The sequence below is a fragment of the Pan paniscus genome, chromosome 15 (genome assembly GCF_029289425.2).
Source record: "Pan paniscus chromosome 15, NHGRI_mPanPan1-v2.0_pri, whole genome shotgun sequence".
In the NCBI taxonomy this organism is placed as follows: Eukaryota; Metazoa; Chordata; class Mammalia; order Primates; family Hominidae; genus Pan; species Pan paniscus.
This window is the reverse complement of record NC_073264.2, coordinates 103741901-103766576: the sequence shown is the minus strand read 5'-3', so window position 1 is coordinate 103766576 and position 24676 is coordinate 103741901. Positions and strand designations below refer to the sequence as shown.

The 24676-nt window shown below is 47.1% G+C and overlaps 1 protein-coding gene across 2 annotated transcripts in view; it reads right to left on the bottom strand.

Moving 5' to 3' along the window:
• RCOR1 (REST corepressor 1) overlaps positions 1-23959 on the bottom strand; it is a 136899-nt gene extending 112940 nt beyond the window's left edge. For both annotated transcript variants that reach the window (XR_004666343.3, XM_034938200.3), the window contains exons 1-2: positions 23395-23959; positions 23257-23316 (exon numbers count right to left, since the gene is read on the bottom strand). Coding sequence is in view for 1 of the 2 variants with exons in the window: in XM_034938200.3 (XP_034794091.1) it covers positions 23257-23316; positions 23395-23695 (361 nt within the window). In the remaining variant the exon portion in view is untranslated. The remainder of the gene's footprint in view (positions 1-23256; positions 23317-23394) is intronic.
• Between the last annotated feature and the right edge of the window lie 717 nt (positions 23960-24676).

Genomic DNA, 24676 nt, shown 5'->3' with positions numbered 1-24676 from the left:
TCAACCTCCAAGGAGGGGAGAGGGACTGAACTTTTAATTCATCACCAATGGCCAAAAGATTTAATCAGTCATCCCTACGTAATGAGGCCTTCATAAAAACCTAAAAGGATTGGGTTCAGAGAGCTTGCAGGGAGCTGAACATGGCTTGCAGGGAGCCAAACACATGGGGGCTTGCAGGAGTAAAGAGAAACACAGCCATGTGAGGGGAGGGTGGCCCATCCCAACTCCAAGAAGACAGAAGTGCCAGTGCTAGGGACCATTTCAATCCTGGCCCTATATGTATCTCTTCACTTGACTGTTTATTTGCATCCTTCCAAATATCCTTTGTAGGCCAAACATGATGACTCACACCTGTAATTGCAGCACTTTGGGAATCCAAGGCCGGAGGACTGCTTGAGCCCAGGAGTTCAAGACCAGCCTGGGCAATACAGCAAGACCCCATCTCTACCAAAAAAAAATTTAATTAGCTGGGCATGGTGCTGTGTGTGTATAGTTTCACCTACTCAGGAGGCTGAGATGGGAGGATAGCCTGAGTCCAAAAAGTTGAAGCTGCAGTGAGCTGTGATCGCACCACTGCACTCCAGCCTTGGCAACTGGGGAAAGACCCTAAATCAAATAAAATTTAAATATATATATATATACACACACACATACACACACACACACACACACACACACATGTATCTTTTATAATAAATGGATAAACACATTTCCCTGAGTTCTGTAAGTTACTCTAGCAAAGTAATTGAAGTCAAGGAGGTACCTGCAGGAACTCTTAAAATTTGCAGCTGGCTGGTCAGAACCACAGACAAAATAAACGAAGGTTTACGTTCACTATCAAAGATAGGACTGAGTCCTCAACCTGTGTGATGTGTCACCATCCATCTCTAAGAGGGTAGTGTAGACAGTGTCAGAACTAAATTCAATTAGAGGATGCCCAGCTGCTGCCCACTGCAGAACTGATGGCCTACCTCCTGTTGGGGAGAAATCCCCCCTCAAATCTGGAGTCAAAAGCATGTTGTGAAAGTGTAGTGGTAGAAACCCAAGTTTGTTTTTTCTACTCAAGCAGAAACTGTGATTTTCAAACTTGTTTAATAGCAATGAAACTCTTTCTTAAAAAAGAATTAATGGCCAGGCGTGGTGGCTCACACCTGTAATACCAGCACTTTGGGAGGCCAAGGTTGGGCAGATAATCTGAGGTCGGGAGTTGGAGACCAGCCTGACCAACATGGAGAAACCCTGTCTCTACTAAAAATACAAAATTAGCCAGGCATGGTGGCGCACACCTGTAATCCCAGCTACTCGGGAGGCTGAGGCAGGAGAATCGCTTGAATCCAGGAGGTGGAGGTTGCAGTGAGCCGAGATCGCACCATTGCACTCCAGCCTGAGCGACAAGAGCGAAACTCCATCTCAAAAAAAAAAAAAAAAAAGAATTATGCAGGCCAGGGTGGCTCATGCCTATAACCCCAGCACTGCAGGAGGCCACGATGGGTGGATTGCTTGAGCCCAGGGGTTCGAGACCAGCTGGGACAACATGGTGAAACCCCATCTCTACTAAAAAATATATAAAAAAAAAAAATTTAGCCAGGCATGACGACATACGCCTGTAGTTCCAGCTACTTGGGAGGCTGAAGCAGAAGAATCACTTGAGCCCAGGAGGAAGAGGTTGCAGTGAGCCAGGATCGTTAACACTGCACTCCAGGCTGGGTGAGAATAAGACTCTGTCTCAAAAAAAGGTGGGGGCGGGGGGGCCGGGCACTATGGCTCACGCCTGTAATCCCAGCACTTTGGGAGGCCAAGGCGGGCACATCACGAGGTCAAGAGATCGAGACCATCCTGGCCAACATGGTGAAACCCCGTCTCTACTAAAAATACAAAAAATTAGCTGGGCATGGTGGCACGTGCCTGTACTCCCAGCTACTCGGGAGGCTGAGGCAGGAGAATGGTATGAACCCGGGAGGTGGAGCTTGCAGTGAGCCGAGATCACGCCACTGCACTCCAGCCTGGGCGACAGAGTGAGACTCCGTCTCAAAACAAAAAAAAAAATTATTCAGAAATTATTTTTATTTTTGTTTTTTATATGCTTTTCCTGAGCTGTATATCAAAAAATTTTATACTCCAAACTGGATAAAAGTTTAGCTATTCTAGTTTATAGAGTTAGGCCCTGTAGCCTCACCCCTAACCTCTCAGCTCCACTAAGAATGCGATACAAACATGGCAATACCATGGAAACTGACCTGTTGCCAAGCAAGCAGAGAACTAAGCAACAACTCAAAATGATAGTTAATCATCTGACATATAAAATCTTAATTCAGTCTGGGAGTTATCAATATCTGACATTTAAAAAGAGCCAGAAGGGCTGGGTGCAGTGGCTCACGCTTGTAATCCCAGCACTTTGGGAGGCCGAGGCGGGCGGATCACGAGGTCAAGAGATCGAGACCATGCTGGCTAACGTGGTGAAACCCCGTCTCTACTAAAAATGCAAAAAATTAGCCGGGCATGGTGGCGGGTGCCTGTAGTCCCAGCTACTCGGGGGGCTGAGGCAGGAGAATGGAGTGAATCCAGGAAGCGGAACTTGCAGTGAGCCGAGATGGCGCCACTGGACTCCAGCCTAGGTGACAAAGCGAGACTCCGTCTCAAAAAAAAAAAAAAAAAGAGCCAGATGTTTAAAAATCTTAAAAACATGGCTGGGTGCAGTGGCTCACGCCTATAATCCCAGCACGTTGGGAGGCCAAGGAGGGTAGATCACCTGAGGTTGGGAATTCCAGACCAGCCTGACCAACATGGAGAAACCCCGTCTCTACCAAAAATACAAAATCAGCCGGGTGTAATGGCACATGCCTGTAATCCCAGCTGCTTGGGAAGCTGAGGCAGGAGAATCCCTTAAACCTGGGAGGCAGAGGTTGCAGTGAGCCTAGATCATTGCACCACTGCACTCCAGCCTGGGCAACAACAGCGAAACTCTGTCCCAAAAAAAAAAAAAAAAAAAAAAGAATAGTTAATTCAAAAAACAACCTATCTCAGCCAGGCGCGGTGGTTCACTCCTGTAATCCCAGCACTTTGTGAGGCCAAGGTAGGAGGACTGCTTGAGGCCAGGAGTTCAAGATCAGCCTGGGCAACATAGTTATACTCCACCTCTTTAAAAAAAAAAAAAAAGGATAAATAAATATGTTTAAAAAAGAAAAAAAAAAGGCCAGGTGCGATGGCTCACACCTGTAATTCCAAAACTTTGGGAGGCTGAGAATGGCGGACCACCTGAGGTCATGAGTTTGATACCAGCCAGGCCAACATGGTGAAACCCCAACTCTACCAAAAATACAAAACTTAGCCAGGCGTGGTGGCGCACGCCTGTAGTCCCAGCTACTCGGGAGGCTGAGGCACAAGAACTGCTTGAACCCGGGAGGCGAAGGTTGCAGTGAGCCGAGATTGTGCCACTGCATTCCAGCCTGGGCGACAGAGCAAGACTCCATCTCAAAAAAACAAAACAAAACAAAAAAAGCGAGACTCGCACCATCTCAAAAAACAAAACAAACAACAACAACAACCAAAAAAACCACCTATACTCCTTTGGAAAATTCTGGACTAGAATCATCAATACTGTAGTCAGATTTGTTTTCTGTCTCCTGTCTCTCAGTATCTCTCAGTATGTCATACCTCATAGCAGCCTCAAACTCATGGGTTCAAGCAATCCTCCCATCTCAACCTCCCAAATAGCCAGGACTACAGGTGCACGTAGAGACAAGGTCTTGCTATGTTGCCCAAGCTGATCTCTAGCTCCTGGCATCAAGCAATCCTCCTACCTCAGTCTCCCAAAGTGCTGGGATTACAAGTGTGAGCCACTGCACCGGGTAACCAGCAAGCAGATTTCTAAGAGCAAATGAGATCAGATGGAGTACTTCATCAGGAATATTGAAATGAACGAGGCTGGGTGCAGTGGCTTACTCCTGAAATCCCACCACTTTGGGAGGCCAAAGCAGGTGGATTGCTTGAAGCCAGGAGTTCAAGAGCAGCCTGGGTAACATGGGGAAACCCCCATCCCTACAAAAAATACAAAAATCAGACCTGGCGAGGTGGCTCACACCTGTAATCCCAGCACTTTGGGAGGCTGAGGCGGGCAGATCGCTTAAGAGCAGGAGTTCAAGACCAGCCTGGCCCAAAACTCCGTCTCTACTAAAAATCCAAAACAAATTAGCGGGCGTGGTGGCGCGCACCTGTAATCCCAGCTACTCAGGAAGTGCAGTGGCTCATGCCTGCAATCCTAGCACCTTTGGGAGGCCAAGGTTTGGGAAGAGGGGACCGCTTGAGGCTAGGAGCTCAAGACCAGCCTGGGCAACATGGCAAAATCTATACTTATGCTTCCAGTCAAGGTAGAGTGACATGAACCAGATTTACCTTGTGTAGTATATTATGAAATATGTATTTGGTCTTTGTCCCTGGTTCCACACCCCCTTAGCCAGATGTGATGGCAAAATCCTGTAATCCCAGCTACTGGGGAGGCTGAGGAGGGATGATCGCTTGAACCCTGGAGTCTTCAAGACCAGCCTGGGCAACACAGTGAGACCCTATCTCTAAAATAATAAAAATAACCAGGCATGGTATAGCCCCAGCTATATGGGATGCATAGCTTGAGCCCAGGAGTTTGAGGCTGCAAGGAGCTATGATCACAAAACTGCACTCCAGCCTGAGTGACAGAGCAAGACACCTTCTCTAAAAATATAAATAAAATACCCAAAAGAATCAAATGGAACAATCCACGAGGCTCACATGGGAACAGGAAGAGTGCCAGTTCCTCACAGCCAGAGTGGAAAACCACACAGTCCATGGGCTATCACACAGAATCCCCAAAAGGATTTTGACTCAATAGTGGGAAATACTTAGCCCTACACTAAAATGGTTTTGATCTCACCTAACAGAGCTTAAAAGCAAGACTTCATCAAACTATTTTTAAGTATTTTAACCACATCCCAGAACAAAACTCAAGAATATTTATAGAAATACAAAAATATCCAGCCTCCAACAAAGTAAAATTCATGATGTCTGGCATCCAAAAATCAACAGATAAGCAAAGTAGGTGGAAAAGACAACCCAAAAAGAGGAAGAAAAAAAAGAATCAAGCAACTGAAACTGACCCAGAAATGACACAGATGATAGAATTAGTAGACAAGGGCATTAAAAGAACTATAGGCTGAGGCCGGGCATGGTGGCTCATGCCTGTAATCCCTACACTTTGGGAGGCCAAAGTGGGCGGATCACCAGAGGTCAGGAGAGACCAGCCTGGCCAACATGGTGAAACCCTATCTCTACTAACAATACAAAAAATTAGCCAGGCGTGGTGGTGAGCACTTGTAATCACAGCTACTCAGGAGGCTGAGACAGGAGAATCGCCTGAATGGTGTGGGGGCGGAGGATGCAGTGAGCCAAGATCACACCATTCCACTCCACTCTGGGCAACAAGAGCGAAACTCCATCTCAAAAAAACAAACAAACAAACAAAAAACTAAGCTCTCCTAAGCTTTCCATTTCAACTTGCTCTTTCAAATAACCTTATTTTGAACACCTTATTGGCAATATTTAAAAAAATACACCCCTAGAGGAATTCAGCACACAGCCATCATACATTTCTCAGCTGTACCCATCTCAAATTTCATGCACTTGATAAAAGAGGCAAAACGTCTGAATTAATTATAAAAATTAATAATAACAAAGCTTTTGGGCTGGGCACGGTGGCTCACGCCTGTAATCCCTGCACTTTGGGAGGCTGAGGCGGGTGGATCATGAGGTCAGGAGATTGAGACCATCCTGGCTAATACGGTGAAACCTCGTCTCTACTAAAAAATTAGCCGGGCGTGGTGGTGGGCGCCTACAGTCCCAGCTACTCAGGAGGCTAAGGCAGGAGAATGGTGTGAACGCGGGTGGGGGAGCTTGCAGTAAGCTGAGATGGCGCCACTGCACTCCAGCCTGGGGGACAGAGCGAGACTCTGTCACACACACACAAAAATAATAATAATAATAGCAATAATAATGAAGCTTTCATTTCATCAAAATGTCTAGATCATTGCCACCCAACTGAACTTGCTGGGAGGATAAAAATACTCTATTCTGAGCTGTCCAATATGGCACCTACTAGCTATATATGATGGCTGAATATCTAAAATGTGCCTAGTGTAACAGAAGGACTGAATTTTTAATTTTATTTAATTTTAATTAATTTAAATTTCAATAGTTATATGTATAGCTAGTGGCTACACTATTGGACAGCACAGCTCTAGATAACTACAAGGAAAATCTAAACTAAAATTTTAAAGATTAGACTTTTCAAAATAATTTTTATAACATGTACACCTTATATATCATATAATATTAATATTCAAATTAACTAGGTAATTCCTACGTTTTAAGGCTTGACTTAAAGGACGATTTCTCTTTTTTTTTTTTTTTTTGAGATGCAGTTTCGCTCTTGTTGCCCAGGCTGGAGCGCAATGGCACAATCTCGGCTCACCGCAACCTCCACCTCCAGGGTTCAAGCGATTCTCCTGCCTCAGCCTCCCGAGTAGCTGGAACTACTCCCAGCTAATTTTCGTATGTTTAGTAGAGACAGGGTTTCACCATGTTGTCATGTTGTCCAGGGTGGGCTCAATCTCTTGACCTCGTGATCTGCCTGCCTCGGCCTCCCAAAGTGCTGGGATTACAGGGGTGAGCCACTGCACCCGGCCTTAAAGGACCATTTCATATAGGACTTCCTGGTTTCTTCAACTCCCAACCCTCCACCACAGGGAAGGATCGAGTAACTCCACTACTCTAAGCATCTCAGGACTCTCTGCACTGTCATCAGTAGCATTTTCACGCCTGTAATCCCAGCACTTTGGGAGGCCGAGACGGGCAGATCACCTGAGGTCAGGACCAGCCTGATCAGCCTGGCCAACACGGTGAAACCCTGTCTCTACTAAAAAATACAAAAAAAAAATTAGCCACACTTGGTGGTACATGATTACAATCCCATCTTCTCAGGAAGCTGAGGCAGGAGAATCACTTGAACCTGGAAGGCGGAAACTGCAGTGAGCCAAGATCGCACCAATGCACTCCAGCCTGGACAACAGAGTGAGACTCCATCTCAAAAAACAGAAAATAAAAAGTAGAATATTGAAACCCTCATACGTTAATCATGGAGTATAAAATGGTTAAGCTACTGTGAAAAACAATTTAATGGTTCCTCAAAAAGTTAAGCACAGACTGGGCACAGTGGCTCACATCTGTAATCCCAGCACTTTGAGAGGCCGAGGCAGGCGGATCACCTGAGGTCGGGAGTTCAAGACGAGCCTGGCCAACATGTTTCTCCATCTCTACTAAAAATACAAAAATTAGCCAGGTGTGGTGGCATGCACATGTAACCCCAGCTACTCAGGAGGCTGAGGCAGGAGAATCGCTTGAACCCGGGAGGCAGAGGTTGCAGTGAGCTGAGATTGTGCCCCTGTCACCCCAGCCTGGGCAACAGAGCAAGAGCCTGTCTCAAAATAAAAATTAAAAAAAAAAAAAAAAAGTGAAGCACAAAATTACTCCATAACCCAGCAATTCCACTAATAGATATATACCCCTAAAAGGATGAAAACAGATAAATACCTGTACATGAATGTACATAACAGCACGGTTCACGATAATCAAAAGGTAACAACAAGCTAAATGTCCATCAACAAATGAATGAGCCAGGTGTAGTGGCTCACGCCTATAAGCTCAGCATTTTGGGAGGCTGAGGCAGGAGGAGTGCTTGAGGTCAGGAGTTAGAGACCACCCTGGCCAACATAAACAAACCCCGTCTCTCCACAAAAAAAAAATTTAAAAATTAGGCCAGGCACCTGTAATCCCAGCACTTTGGGAGGCCGAGACAGGTGTATCACCTGAGGTCGGGAGCTCAAGACCAGCTTGGCCAAAATGGTGAAACCCCATTTCTACTAAAAATACAAAAATCAGCCAGGCATGGTGGTGCGCACCTATAATCCCAGCTACTTGGGAGGCTGAGGCAGGAGAATCGCTTGAACGAGGGAGGCAGAGGTTGCAATGAGTTGAGATCACGCCACTGCCCTTCAACCTGGACGACAGAGCAAGACTCCATCTCAAAAAACAAAAACAAGGCAAAACAAAAAACAACAACAAAACAAAACAAAAGCAATGAAGCACAGAAAGTACCAATACTGACTCAAGCTTCAACATGAATGAACCTTGAAAACATTACACTAAGTGATAGAAGCCAGACATGAAGGTCACATACCCACTTACGTGAAAGTTCCAGAATAAGTAATCCAGAAACAAAAAGCAGGTTAGTGGTTGCCTGGTACTGAGAATGGAGAATAAGAAGTAACTCATTCTTCATTCTAACACGTGAGATTTTCTTTTTAGGGTGATGAAAATGTTTCAGAACTAGACAAGGGTAGTGGCTCCACAACAATGCGAGTGCACTGAATGCCACTGAATTGTTCATTGTAAAACGGTTAATTTTGTTGTTTTTTTTTTTTTTGAGATGGAATCTCTCTGTTTCGCCCAGGCTTGAGTGCAGTAGCGTGATCTCGGCTGATGGCAACTTCTGCCTCCCCGGTTCAACCAATTCTCCTGCCTCAGCCTCCCAAGTAGCTGGGATTAGAGGCGTGCACCGCCACACCTGGCTAATTTTTTGTACTTTGTGGTTTTTTCTTGAGACAGAGTCTCGCTCTGTTGCCCAGGCTAGTGTGCAGTGGCACGATCTCAGCTCACTGCAGCCTCCACCTCCCGGGTTCAAGCGATTCTCCTGCCTCAGCCTCCTGAGTAGCTGGGATTAAAGGCAGGTGCCACCACACCCGGCTAATTTTTATACTTTTAGTAGATATGGGGTTTTACCATGTTGGCCAGGCTGGTCTCAAACTCCTGACCTCATGATCTGCCCACCTCAGCCTCTCAAAGTGCTGGGATTACAGGCATGAGCAACCACGCCTGGCTAGCTTTTTTCTATTTTTAGTAGAGACAGGTTTTCGCCATATTGGCCTGGCTGGTCTCAAACTCCTGACCTCAGGTGACCCACTTGCCTCAGCTTCCCAAAGCACTGGGATTACACGCATGAGTCACCACACCTGGCCAAAAAATAGTCAATTTTGTGATGTGACTTGCACCACTTTATATAAAAAAAAGAAAACACATCTATTCAAGATGTGCATCTCCAATTTATACAAATTCATTATAAGGAAAGCAAGAGACAATAGGGATAATCAGCTTTTAACTGCAATTTAAAAGACAATTTTTCCCTAGATTTCCATTTGATATACAGTTGCACTTGGTCCTTATCAAATGTCCATTAAAAAATGCCTACTCAGCCGGGCGCGGTGGCTCGCGCCTATAATCCCAGCACTTTGGGAGGTCAAGGCAGGCGGATCACCTAAGGTTAGAAGTTCGAGACCAGCCTGACCAACATGGAAAAACCCCGTCTCTACTAAAAATACAAAATCAGCCAGGCGTGCTGGAGCATGCCTATAATCCCAGCTACTTGGGAGGCTGAGGCAGGAGAACCGCTTGAACCCGGGAGGCAGAGGCTGCAGTGAGCTAAGATCACACCACTGCACTCCAGCCTGGGCGACAGAGTGAGACTTCGTCTCAAAAAAAAAAAAAAGAAACACAAAACCCAAAAAAATCAAAAAAACAAAAACAAAAGCCTATTCAAGAAAAGACCCAAACCAAGCACATATTCTTAGAAAATTCAGCCCCTATTTAGCTCTGACGAGTTTATACTAGATAATACTTAACAGCCAGGTGCAGTGCCTCACACCTGTAATCCCAGCTACCTGGGAGGCTGAGGCAGGAGGATCACTGGTGCCCAAGAAGTCAAGGCTGCATGCAGTGGGCCATGTTCCCACCACTGCACTCCAGCCTGGGGGACAGGGTGAGACCCTGTCTCCCCTCCAAAAAAAAAAAAAAAAAAACTTAAAACCTGATTTGGTGGTTCAAAAAACTATGCTACCACCCTCAAAGAAATCAGACATACATGACACCACTAGCTCCCAGAACACTCTCTGGTACTGAGTAAGATCAAAACTAGTTAAGCACCTACTCTTCTCTTCCTCCCCGCTGAACTCCCTATATCCACGCTAAGTTTGAAAGCAGAACACCAAGCCCAGCAGCTTCTATGCCAGTAAAAGTAAAGCAGGGCAGGAACTACAACCTTCAGGGAGAGTATGGGTGTAAATACAGTCAGGTGCAGTGGCTCACACCTGTAATCCCAGCACTGTGGGAGGCCAAGACAGGCAAATCACCTGAGGTCAGGAGTTCAAGACCAGCCTGGCCAACATGGCAAAACCCCGTCTCTACTAAAAATACAAAAATTAGGCCGGGCACGGTGGCTCATGCCTGTAATCCCAGCACTTTCGGAGGCCGAAGCAGGCAGATCACTTGAAGTCGGGAGTTCAAGGCCAGCCTGCCCAATATGATGAAACCCTATTTCTACTAAAAATACAAAAATTAGCCAGGCATGGTGGCGCGCACCTGTAATCCCAGCTATTCACGAGGCTGAGGCAGGAGAATCACTGGAAGCAGGGAAGCAGAGGTTGCAGTGAGCCGAGATCATGCCACTGGACTCCAGCCTGTGCAACAGAGCGAGACTCCATTTCAAAAACAAAAACAAAAAAAACCACAAAGACATACACATTGGCCTAGCCTACAGTCAGGATCATCAATATCACTATCTTCCAACTCCATACCTTCCTTGTCCCACTGGAAGGTCTTCAGAGGCAATAAGACCCATGGAGGTGTCATATTCTAGAGTAACAATGCCTTCCTTCTGGAATACCTCCTGAAGGACCTGCCTGAGGCTGTTTTACAGCAAACTGATAATTTTTATAAGTAGGAATACACTCTAAAATAACCATACAAAGTATAGTATAGTAAATCCACAAACCAGTAATACAGTTATTGTCATTACCAAGTACTATGTACCATACATAACTCCATGTGCTAGATTTTGTAAGACTGGCAGTGCAGTAGGTTTGTTTACACCAACACCACACAAACACCTAAGTAATGCTACACGCTGTTGCACTATAGACAAGGTGAAGTTACTAGGCGACAGGAATTTTTTAGTTCCATTATAATCTTATGGGACCACTGTCCTTGACCAAAATGACATTTGTTTTGCAATACATGACTGTATGTATAGCCTTCAGTCACACCATCAAAAGAAATGGCTCTTCTAAAAAAAACTCCAACTATATTCTAAGTTGTGAAGATGACTATTTCAACATACATGCAAGAATAAAGCAACTCAGTCCAATCTGTCCCCAGGCAACCAAGCTAACCACCTCCCATTTCACCTGTGTTCTCACTGCCAGGAAGAAGAGGAATGTAACTGGACTACAAGTTGGCTCTGGCAACCCGAAACATAAAATTCCCCAACACCTGGGGCCACATGGAAACAACTAATCAATGGATCCAATAAAGTCTTGCTCCTAATTGTTTTTTCATTTTTTTTTTTTTTTCTGAGATGGAATATTGCTCTGTCACCCAGGTTGGAGTGCAGTGGCACGATCTCAGCTCACTGTAGCCTCCACCTCCCAGGTTCAGGCAATTCTCGCGCCTCAGCCTCCCAAAATGCTGGGATTATAGCCTGGCTAATGTTTTGTATTTTTAGTAGAGCCAGGGTTTCACCATTTTGGCCAGGCTGATCTTGAATTCCTGACCTCAGGAGATCCACCTGCCTCAGCCTCCCAAAGTGCTGGGATTACAGGAGTGAGCCACTGCACCCGGCCTAAGTGTTTTCTCTTAAAGAGGATTCTGGCTGACCCTCTCTAAAATACACTAAATTGAATTCTGATTATACTTATAAATCAGAATTCTTATAATACTTAAAATTAACAGTCTATCTTGTTGATCCTTTTCCTTTCTTACTGAAACATAAAACAATGGTGCCTCTTACAGCTGAGGGCCTCTCGGACTGGATTACCACGGCAAGTTATTAGGTTCAACCATAAGACTAAGCCTCTCAATGCCTCTGTTTCCTCATCTGGAAAATGGAGATAGTAACTTTACATCATATGACTGTTGTGAGGGTCAAATGATTTGATGTGTGTTAAAACTAGCCTGGCACAGAGTAAGCAACCTGGATAGATCATTCTTTTGAGGGTTTTGTTAGTGATGACAAGTTGTACCTCCCTATCCACACACTACCCATTGCCTTATAAGGAGTGGCAAATCCCTAAGACAGCTGTTAGTTTTAGTCTATAGCATTTTAACCTTTCGTGGGAAACTAACTGACCATTATAGGATCAAAGCTGTAACTTTAACCTTTAACCTATATGCTACTATAACTATATACTAGGCAAAAATTAAATCAGAGCTTTTCAAGTCATCCAGCACTGTGATTTGGGTCAACTAGCTAATAGCAGGCCAAAATGAGATGAATAACTTAGTGGAAACACAACAACAACAACAACAAAAATTGTCAATTCTCAGTAACATTCATCTTAGAAATCAGGGGTATACACCAAGACCAATCTCTGAGTACAGTCTCCAGTCAGGAATGTATTTTTATCCCTTCCTAGTCAAATAAACTCAATCCTCCTCCCCACAACACACATAATATTAAAGAAAAAACAAAAAACATATGTGCAATTCTAACAAAGAATATCCAAATATATAAATAAAAAGAACTCACACAAATCCATACAAAAAACCAAACCCTATAAAAACCAACACCCTATAGAAAAACAGCAAAACAGCCTAGGAAACATGGTGAAACCCTGTCTCTACAAAAAAACACAAAAATTAGCCAGGCATGGTGGCACACTCCTGTAGTCCCAGCTACCTCGGAAGCTGAGGTGGGAGGATCATGTGAGCCCAGGAGATGAAGGTTGCAGTGAGCTGAGATTAAGCCACTGCACTCCAGCCTGGGCAACAGAGCAAGACCCTGTCTGAGGGGGAAAAAAAAGAAAAATAGCAAAAGAAAGATACATTCACAGGAGGAAACTGAGTGGCAAAAAAAAGAAAAAAAAAATTTACAGACACTCCTGGGCCAGGGTTAAGACCAACAAAACCTGAAACCCCATCTCTACAAAAAATACAAATATTAGCTGGGCACAGTGGCAGGAGCCTATAAACCCAGCTACTCCGGAGGCCAAGGTGGGAAGATTACTTGAGCCTGAGAGGCTGAGGATGCAGGGAGCCAAAATTACACAACTGCACTCCAGCCTGGATGACAGAGCCAGACCCTGTCTCAAAAAGTACATATAAACAAATAAAAAATAAATAAAAAGACACTTTTCTTATCGATACTTAGCTAAAACACACTTAGTACTTTTTGTCACATTCTTTGCTGGGTGTGGTGGTGAACAACTGTAGTCCAAACTACTCCAGAAACTGAGGTATGAAGATCACTTGAGCCCCAGAAGTTCAAGGCTACAGTACGCTATGATCACGCCACTGCACTCCAGCCTGGGCGACAAGAGTGAGAACTCATCTCAAAAAAGGGGAAAAAAAAGGTCTTAAAAAAATTAAAAATTAAAAACATAAGACACTTAACCTCATCATTAATTGGAAAACTTAATTACAGGCACAGTGACTCATGCCTGTAATCTCAACACTTTGGGAGGACACAGCAGAAGGACTGGTTGAGCCCAGGAATTGGAGACCAGTCTGGGCAACTTGGCAAAACCCCGTCTCTACAAAAAGTTCAAAAATCAGTCAGGCATACTGGCTCATGCCTGTAGTCCCAGCTTCTCAGGAAACTGAGACAGGAGGATCACTTGAGCCCTGGAGGCTGAGGCTGTAGTGTGCTGTGATCATGCCATTGCACTCCAGCCTAAGAGGCAGAACGATATCAAGTCTACAAAAAAAGAAAGAAGAGGCCAGGCACAGTGGATCACGTCTGTAATCCTAGGACTTTGGGAGGCCGATGCGGGAGATCACTTGAGGTCAGGAGTTCAAAACCAGCCTGGCCAGCATGGTGAAACCCCTTCTCTACTAAAAATATTTTTTAAAATTAGCCAGGCGTGGTAGCACATGCCTGTAATCCTAGCTACACGGGAGGCTGAGGCAGGACAATCACTTGAACCGGGGAGGCGGAGGTTACAGTGAGAGGAGACTGCGTCACTGCATTTCTAGCCTGGGGAACAAAACAAGAGCGAAACTACATCTCCAAAAAAAGAAAAGAAAAGAAAAGAAAAAAATGCTAATATAAGCCATTAAAGGATAGCATTTAAAAAAAAATTAATAACCTAACTAACACCATGACGAAGACAAGGTGAAAACAAAGTTGTTTACCTTGCTAGTGGAAATGTACTTGTTTGGAAAGCATAAAAGTACATGAATAGCATAGATTATTCCATTTACAAAAACACTAACAATAACAAGAAAACATATTATCACTTTTTTTTTTTTTTTTGAGACGGAGTCTAGCTCTGTCATCCAGTCTGGAGTGCAGTGGCACGACCTCGGCTCACTGCAATCTCCGCCTCCCGGGCTCAAGCAATTCTCCCGCCTCAGCCTCCCAAGTAGCTGGGATTACAGGTACCCGCGACCACACCCAGCTAATTTTTATACTTTTAGTAGAGACGGGGTTTCGCCATGTTGGCCAGGCTGGTCTCGAACTCCTGACCTCAGGTGATCCTCCTGCCTCACCCTCCCAAAGTGCTGGAATTACACACATGTATTTAAGTACAAAAACACGTATGGGAATTCTGACAGCCTTGAGTGTGCCACTCAGATTTCCCTTCAAGAGAGAAAATGTTGCAAGGAGTGTAGTTAACTGACGGCCCCAGCTGCCAGGAATCTACTACAGCACCCATACCAAGGCTAGGCTACTCTAGGCTGCTCCCGGCCAATGACGGAACACAGCAGACGTTCACAAAGAAGGACCATTCCTGCCCAACAGACTCTTCTAACAACCTACTCTGGCTGAGATTTTCTCTGAACTGCAAGCTGCACTGCAGTTTGAGGTTCCTCTATCAATCATTAATCATCATTCCTTCCCTCTCTTCTTTCACAGGTGTCACACATGCTTCCAGTGTAAAGGCTCTTGCCACCTACACCTCCTTCCTCTCTTTATCCTTCACAAGCATACCCTAATGAACCTCTTGCACATCTGATTCTGTCTTGTCATCTGCTTCTCAGAAGATGCAAACTATCACAGAAATAATATAAACCAACTGTGAATTAACGAAGAAAGAAGGCAGGAATGAGGCTTTAGCTGTACCTGAAGCAAATATTGCCTAGTATTAAATCAGTGTTTGGTCGGGTGCGGTGGCTCAAGCCTGTAATCCCAGCACTTTGGGAGGCCAAGGCGGGTCAATCACCTGAGGTCAAGAGTTCGAAACCAGCCTGGCCACCATAGTGAAACCCCATCTCTCTTTTTTTTTTTTTTTTGAGAGAGTCTCACTTTGTCACCTAGGCTGGAGTGCAGTGGTGCCATCTACGCTCACTGCAACCTTTGCAGCCTGGGTTCAAGCAATTCTCCTGCCTCAGCCTTCTGAGTAGCTGGGATTACAGGCATGCACCACCACGCCCAGCTAATTTTTGTGTTTTTAGTAGAGAGGGGTTTCATCATGTTGGCCAGGTTGGTCTTGAACTCCCGACCTCAAGTGATCTGCCTGCCTCGGCCTCCCAAAGTGCTGGGATTATAGGTGTGAGCCACCATGCCCAGCCAGCGAAATACCATCTCTACTAAGAATACAAAAATTAGCAGCTGGGCGCGGTGGCTCACGCCTGTAATCCCAGCACTTTGGGAGGCCAAGACGGGCGGATCACGAGGTCAGGAGATCGAGACCATCCTGGCTAACATGGTGAAACCCCATTTCTACTAAAAATACAAAAAATTAGCCGGGCGTGTTGGCAGGCACCTGTAGTCCCAGCTACTCGGGAGGCTGAGGCAGGAGAATGGCGTGAACCCAGGAGGCGGAACTTGCAGTGAGCTGAGATCGCGCCACTGCACTCCAGCCTGGGGAACAGAGTGAGACTCCGTCTTCAAAAAAAAAAAAAAAAAAAAAATTAGCTGGGCATGGTGGCACACACCTGTAGTCCTAGCTACTCGGGAGGCTGAGGCAGGAGAAGCACTTGAACCTGGGAGACAGAGGTTGCAGTGAGCCAAGGTCGCACCATTGCTCTCCAGCCTGGGTGACAAGAGCAAAACTCTGTCTCAAAATACAATAAAAATAAAACTTAAATAAATAAATAAATAAATAAATAAATAAATCACTGGCTGGGCGCGGTGGCTCACGCTTGTAATCCCAGCACTTTGGGAGGCCGAGGTGGGCGGATCATGAGGTCAGGAGATCGAGACCATGGTGAAACCCCATCTCTACTAAAAATATAAAAAATTAGCCGGGCGTGGTGGCAGGCGCCTGTAATCCCAGCTACTCGAAGAGGCTGAGGCAGGAGAATGGCGTGAATCCGGGAGGCGGAGCTTGTAGTGAGCTGAGATCGCGCCACTGCACTCCAGCACCCCAGCCTGGGTGACAGAGCGAGACTCCGTCTCAAAAAAATAATAATAATAAATAAATAAATAAATCACAAAGCATTGCCAGGCACATGCCTGTGATCCCAGCACTTTGGGAGGCCAAGGCAGGAAGACTGCTTGAGCACAAGAGTTCGAGACCAGCCTGGGCTCAAGCGTGGTGATGTGCACATGTATTCCCAGCCACTGATGAGGCTGAGGGGGAGGATCACTTGAGTCTGGGAGGCAGAGGTTGAAGTGAGCCAACATCAGGCCACTGCACTCTAGCCTGTGTGACAGAGCAAGACCTTGTTTCAAAAAAAAAAAAACAAAACAAAACCACAAAGCATTCACCATAATTTTAATATACCTATTTTTTTACAATGATCTAAAGCATAAAAAAAGCAGAACATAGAATCACCAGTGAAAACAAATGAAAGGCATATCAAGACACCCTGTTCAGTAAAATTACCTATTCCACATGAAAACAACACAGTTTTCTGACAGAAGTCAACTCTGAAGTGACAGTTAAGCCAATGACAACCACAAATTTTCAGATCTGATTAAATACATTGGATTAAACATTCAAAATAAAGGTTGCTTTTTTAAAGGGCCACTATCTCAAAAATATTCATCATTAACAATGTACGCCTCTGAAGCACCAAGGACATGTATAAAGAGAATAAAAATTAAAAATTAAAATTAAAAAATAGTAATAATAACGGCTGAACACGATGGCTCACACCTGTAAGCCCAGCACTTTGGGAGGCCAAGGCAGGCAGATGGCTTGAGCCAAGGAGTTCGAGACCAGCCTGGACTACGTGGCAAAACTCTGTCTCTACAAAAAATACAAAAAAACTAGTCAGGCATGGTGGTGGACATCTGTAGTCCCAGCTACTTTCGAGGTAAAGTATGGATGGGAGGATAGTGTGCGCCCAGGAGGTTCAAGTTCACTGCCACCATGATCACACCACTATACTGGTGACAGAGTGTGACCCTATCTCAAAAAAAAAAAGGAAAAAAAAGGAAAGAAAAACATTATTCATTTCAAAATAAGTGATGCTTTGCTTATGTAGGAAAGAACCAACCAGAGGTAGGATAGATAAGCATCCTCCCTCTTACCCTATTATTCTGTAACTACTGAATATTAAAAGAAACCAATGACAACTCAGCATAATCTGCGGCAGACAGCATGGAAAGGCAGTCTGGACAACACACGTAAGAACAAAGCCTAAGTTAAAAGTGTAGGGCTGCACTTAGGTTTTCAACTCTTTTTTTTTTTTTTTTAACTCTTTAAAAGTTGGTAAAACTTTTTATTTCAGTGTAAACACAAATGGTATTCTAACTACCAAGCAATGCCACACTACACCAATCTAATCTAGGTATTAATTATTTTATAAGAACTGAATCAGGGCCAGGCATGGCGGCTCATGCCTGTAATCCCAGCACTCTGGGAGGCCGAGGCGGGCGGATCACGAGGTCAGGAGATTGAGACCATCCTGGCTAACATGGTGGAACCCCGTCTCTACTTAAAATACAAAAAAATTAGCCGGGCGTGGTGGCAGGCGCCTGTAGTCCCAGCTACTCGGGAGGCTGAGGCAGGAGAACGGCATGAACCCAGGATGCGGAGCTTGCAGTGAGCCTGGATTACGCCACTGCACTCCAGCCTGGACAACAGAGCAAGACGCCGTCTCAAAAAAAAAAAAAGAAACTGAATCAGGATTTTAAGACTAACGTGTTCTATCCACCTCATTCACTCTTTGTAAGGCATGACAGAATTAAATCTTCCTTTGAACTGTATAGGAAATATCAGATAGTCTTAGCTCCAACCATTTGCTTTCAAACCTAAATAGGGTCAAGCTGGCATACCGCAAATAAGTAAAATCTGACAAAAAAATCAGGCCGGGCACAGTGGCTCACACCTGTAATCCCAACACTTTGGGAGGCCGAGGTGAGTGGATCACCTGAGGTCATGAGTTCGAGACCAGCCTGGCCAACATGGTGAAACCCATTTCTACCAAAAATACCAAAATTAGGGCTGCGCAGTGGCTCACGCCTGTAATCCCAGCACTTTGGGAGGCCAAGGCAGGCAAATCACCTGAGGTTGGGAGTTCATGACCAGCCTGACCAACATGGAGAAACCCCATCCCTACTAAAAATACAAAATTAGCCGGGTGTGGTGGCCCATGCCTGTAATCCCGGCTACTCGGGAGGCTGAGGCAGGAGAATCGCTTGAACCTGAGAGGTGGAGGTTGGGGTGAGCCGAGATCGAGATCATGCCATTGCACCCCAGCCTGAGCAACAAGAGAAAAAAACTCCATCTCAAAAAAAAAAAAAAATTGCAAAAATACCAAAATTAGCCAGACATAGTGGCACACGCCTGTAATCCCAGCTACTGAGGAGGCTGAGGCAGGAGAACTGCTTCAACCTGGGAGGCAGAGGCTGTGTGAGCTGATTGTGCCACTGCACTCCAGCCTGGGCAACATAGAAAGACTCCATTTCAAAAAAAAAAAAAAAAGGTCGGGCGCAGTGGCTCACGCCTGAAATCCCAGCACTTTGGGAGGCCAAGGTGGGTGGATCACCTGAGGTCAGGAGTTCGAGACCAGCCTGGCCAACAAGGTGAAACCTCATCTCTACTAAAACTACAAAAACTAGCCGGGTGTGGTGGTGTGCGTCTGTAATCCCAGCTACTCAGGAGGCTGCAGCAGGAGGATCGCTTGAACCCAGGAGGTGGAGGTTGCAGTGAGCTGAGATCATGCCACTGCACTCCAGCCTGGGTGAAAGAGCGAGACTCTGTCTCAAAAAAAAAAAAAATTAAAGTCAAATTCCTCCATTCATGCATCTCTACCATAGTTACTTATTTTACTATAATAAAAAAAGAAAAGACAAAAAGCTGCCTGTTAAGTTTCACGTCCACCTCTCTGTTCAAATTCTAGTAAAAGAGAAGAACAAAGACACACTCAAAACTGAGGTAGGGACAGGGCATGGTGGCTCGCGCCTGTAATCCCAGCACTTTGGGAGGCCGAGGGGGGCAGATCACCTGAGGTCAGGAATTCAAGACCAGCCTGGCCAATATGGTGAAACCCCGTCTCTACTAAAAACACAAAAATTAGCCAGGCATGGTGGCACGCACCTGTAGTTCCAGCTACTTGGGAGGCTGAAGCAGGAGAATCGCTTGAACCTGGGAGATGGAGGTTGCAGTGAGTCAAGATTGTGCCATTGCACTCCAGCCTGGGCAACAGATCAAGACTCCGTCTCAAAAAAAAAAAAAAAAAAAAGGCGGGGGGAGGGGCAGTCACAGTGGTTCACGCCTGTAATTCCAGCACTTTGGAAGGACAAGGCGGGGAGATCACCTGAAGCAGAGTTCGAGACCAGCCTGGCCAACATGGTGAAACCGCATCTCTAATAAAAACACAAAAATTAGTTGGGCGTGGTGGTGGGCACCTGTAATTCCAGCTACTCTGGAGGCTGAGGCAGGAGAATCACTTGAACCTCAGAGGTGGAGGTTGCAGTGAGCCAAGATCGTGCCACTGCACTCCAGCCTGGGCGACAGAGTGAGACTTGGTCTCAAAAAACAAAAGAAAAAAGAAAAAAACAAGTAGGAGGAGGAAATAAAAACTAGTAAGGATCAAACTCTCAGTTCTTAATTTATTACTCAATTCACTACTCTTAAATTGCAGTCATGGAAAGAACCTGTCTTAAGTCTTAAACAGCTAAGAAAGAATTTTGCCATAAAACAAACATCAGTTGGCTGGGCACGGTGGCTCACCCCTGTAATCCCAGTAATTTGGAAGGCTGAGGTGGGTGGATCACCTGCGTTCAGGAGTGCCAGACCAGCCTGATCAACATGGAGAAACCCTGTCTCTACTATAAATACAAAAAATTAGACAGGCATGGTGGCGCATGCCTGTAATCCCAGCTACTTAGGAGGGTGAGGCAGGAGAATTGCTTGAACCCAGGAGGCAGAGGTTGCGGTGAGCCCAGATCACGCCATTGCACTCCAGCGTGGGCAACAAGAGTGAAACTCCGTATCAAAAGAAAAAAAAAAAATGTTGTATCATTTCTATTCCAAAATGGAAGTCTTCCTTCCCCTTAAGCTTTTGAGTTAAATGAAAAGACACATAAAAAACCACTAGGAAATAGTAAAGTCTCAATTTTCTGCCATATCTAGAAAACTGTGTCCCCCTGCTTAGGTTGGCAAAACAAGGTTTGAAATTACTTTACACCAGTTAGATTCCTTTCCAGATTAAAACAAACACAAAATGAAGAAATTTGGGGCCAGGCGCGGTGGCACACGCCTGTAATCCCAGCACTATGAGAGGCGGATCACGAGGTCAGGAGATCAAAACCATCCTGGCTAACACGGTGAAACCCCGTCTCCACTAAAAATACAAAAAATTAGCCAGGAGTGTTGGTGGGCGCCTGTAGTCCCTGCTACTGTGGAAGCTGAGGCAGGAGAATGGCGTGAACCTGGGAGGCGCAGCTTGCAGTGAGCTGAGATCACACCACTGCACTCCAGCCTGAGGGACACAGCAAGACTCCGTCTCAAAAAAAAAAAAAAAAGAAATTTGGAAATTTTAATATCAATACTCAACCAATTGGCAGCAAGACTATGCAGCAAAACAGTTAGATGTTTTCCTTTTTATTTCTGAGACAGGGTCTCACTCTGTCACCCAGGCTGGAGTGCAATGGCCAGATCACTGCTCACTGCAGCCTGGACTTCCCACAGATCCTCCAGCCTCAGACCCCCACGTAGCCGAAACTACAGGCACATGCCACCAGGCCCAGCTAATTTTTTTATTTTTTGTTGAGACAGAGTCTGACTACATTGCCCAGGCTGGTCTCCAACTCCTGAGCTCCAGAGATCCTCTAGCCTTGGCCTCCCCAAGTGTTGGGACTACAGGTGTGAGCTACTGCAATCTGATAAATGTTTTCCATTTTAGAATAGCTGGTCGCTAGCAAGTTTATGCTCATATCTATTCCAACAAAAAGCCCAAAGACAGTTCAAAATATTATATTTGCTGTTTCAAAGAAAAGTATAACTCCAAAGAAGTCAAACTCATTACTAACAATGCAGAGCTGATGTCAATATTTCGATGAACGTCAGAAATCTAATTCCTGTTGCTGACAAATATGCCCTTTTCCTTAGTCACATCCAACACATCTACATAAAGTTTTCAAAATTTATGTTAACAAAAACGTATCAAAAAGCCTACCAACTTACTCAAAGATTTGTGGAAGTCGATTTTTAAAAATAATACATTAGGAAAATTTGGTGACAAGCTTTATGTTCTGTGTTTTAAAGCAAAGATAGACTTGACCTACAAAATGAAGACAGGGTCAACTGTAACCAAAAAACAGTATGCTTCCCCTGGTGGCCAACCAAGGAACGGAGGAGCCAAGCATACAAGAGAAATAGCCTGGCCACCTAGTTCTATCCTGTCACTCATAAACGAGAAGTGACTACCAAAAAAAAAAAAAAAGAATTGGGGAGAAGAGGAAACTATCAAAAACACTAACATGGACTTAAAAGAAACACAAACGCGAGTATTAGACAAATAAATTTAACAGATTTACGTCAACAAATCAAAATTTAGAAGCCAATTTAGGAAGTCATTTATTTCCAGAGTGTCCAAGAGCTCACCTAGGACCTCTATGTATTTTCACTTCAAAGTGCAGTTTAGTACCTAAATAACAGCTTGAGAGCAATCGCCTTCTCCAAGGACTAGATCATTGCAATTTTCTGCAGTCTTGTTTCCAAGGAAAAAACATGTATGCGTTTATCTTTTCAAATAAACTAATGGTATAACCCACATAGAGAACCCCAGCTCTAAAGCCCTCCAACCAGGGAGGATTGTTAACTCCAGCTTTACAAGATGCTCTTTTGAATTTTATTTCTGAAATAAATCCTACGTTCTTTCAAACATTTTCCATACCAACAACCTTTAAAGACAGTCTCATACAGACACTGGCTAGAATCTCATGCATTAAAATCTGACGAATTCCTTTGTCTGATTGGATTTTTTTTCTTGTACCACTTTAAATTTGCTTCTACACAGAATAGCAGCCAGGGAACTAAGTGTTCCATTCTAGGGTGTAGGGCTTTCTTGTAGGTGAAAAGCATTTGTTAGGCTAAAGCTTCTGATGCTTCTCAATTTCACAATCTCTTCCTCCAAAAAAAAGGAAATACACACATTTACAAATAGGTCCTAAAATCAAACTGCCACACGCGAGACTCTCTTCCCCAGGCAGGCGCCCTCTGGAAAACACACTTCTTTTATTGACTGGTTTTGGGGGGTCGTTCTTCTACTCGCCTTCTGGATGGGAGGGGAGTCAGGAGCCAGCAAGAGCCCAGAGGCTGAGAGGAGGAGCAAAGGCGTGGGGAGCAGCCTTTGGGAAGGGTTCCGAGAAAGGGGTCTCTGGGGACCTCCTAAGTCCGGGGCGCTCGCAGGACGCTAACTCTCCGGCACTGCCACCCTTACCCCTGGCCGAGGCGCAGCTCACCTGGACGCAGGGACCCCCCAGCGCCCCCAGGCCAGGTGTGGCCACCTCCGACGCCACCCGCAGTCCTCGGAGGCGCAAGGGGGCAGCGGCGCCGGCCCTGCCGGGGGCGACCTGGCCTCCCCCGGGTGCAGAGGCACGTTTGCAGAACACTCGTGTGCGTGTGCGCCTCCTCGTCCTCGCCCTGCTGTTCTCCCCACGGACGGCAGGGCGAACGCACACACATAAAGAAAGTTGTCGGCGGGCTCCCGCCCCCTCGGGCTCGCCGGGGACCCGGGGCTCCCGCTCATCCCCGCCGCCGGCCGGCCGGGGCCGCTACTCACCGGGGTCGAAGTCGGGCACCACCGCCTGGTACTGGGGTCCGACCCTCATGCCACCGCCACCTGCGGGGGAAGCAGAACACGGCGGTCAGCGCGGCGCGGGGCGCGGGGCCCGGGGCCGCGGGGGCGGCTGCCACCTACCGTGCTCCTCGTCGCTGGACGAGCCCGAGCTGCCTTCCTCCCAGGAGTTGCTGCTGCTGTTGCCATTGGGCGCCGCCGCCGCCAAACTTTTATTCTGGCCATTATTGGGGGCGGCGGCGGCTGAGGCGGCGGCGGCCGAGGCTGAGGAGGCGGCGGCGCCCGAGGCGGCAGTGGCGGCTGGCGAGGCGCAGGCGGCCGAGGCGGCGGCGGCGGCGGCGGCGGCGGAGGCGGAGGCGGCCGCGTTGTTCCTCCCTCTCCGCTTCCCTGAGACCTCGGGGCCCTTCTCCACCATGGCCGGCATCGGCGGGGGCCGGGGCCGTGCGAAAGTGGCGGGGACCCGCGGCTCCTGAGGAGGGGGCGCCGAGACGGGGGAGGGGGCGCGGGGCCGGCGCGGGGCCGGGCGGGCGCGGCGGGAGCCCACGGGCGCGAGTCCGAGTCGGGGGAGGCCCAAACGGGCAGAGCGCGGAGCCGCTTCAAGCCCCCAGCGACGAGCCGAGCGCAACTTTCGCTCTCATCGCCGCCCTCACTTCACTGGCACCAACTACTCCGGGAGCAGCGAGCGGAGAGGGGAGGAGGCAGGGGCGGGGCCTGCAGGGGCGCCGGGGGAGGGGGGCGCGCAGCCCAACTGACGCGAGATGGCTCCGCCCCCCTCGCGCTCCCATTGGCTCTGGTGGGATTTGGACAGCCAGCGGCAGCGGGGTTGGCTCCGCGCGCCCGTCCGTCCGGGGCGGCGGGGCGGGGGAGCGGGGAGGGGCGGCTCCGGGCTTCCGTTGGCGAGGTTCGGTTGACGCGTATCGCCCGCCGTACGTGGTTTGAGGTTTGCCATCTCCCTACGCCCCATGATCCATCTCTCCAGGCAGCGGCGAGGAGTTCGCGGCTCTCCCCGCCCCCTACCCTTGGCCACGGCCCCTGCCCCTGCTGCCCGCGCACGCCTCCCGCGGCCTCTGGCCCCCCTCCGAAGGACCCCGCTGAGAGTCCAGTCGACTTCTCAAAGTAAAATGTGTCTGGCGCTGGGAAGCCGCGCAGCGCCCGGCCGGGACTACTTTCCGCTGCGCGGAGGAGTACGGGCGCGCTAAGACTCCATACAAAGAGGAAACTAATTGGGGGAAACTCGCTGCGCCCCCGCCTTTCCCAGGGGACGCGGGGCTGGCGGGGGCGGGGGCCGCGGCGCGGGGGACGGGCTTCCCAGGCGGCCGCCTCCCCTGGCGCGAGCCGCGTGGGGACTCGGGTCTGCGGTGCTGCCCGCTAATTGGGTGGGGGAGGCCGGGGCCCCCAGGGTGGC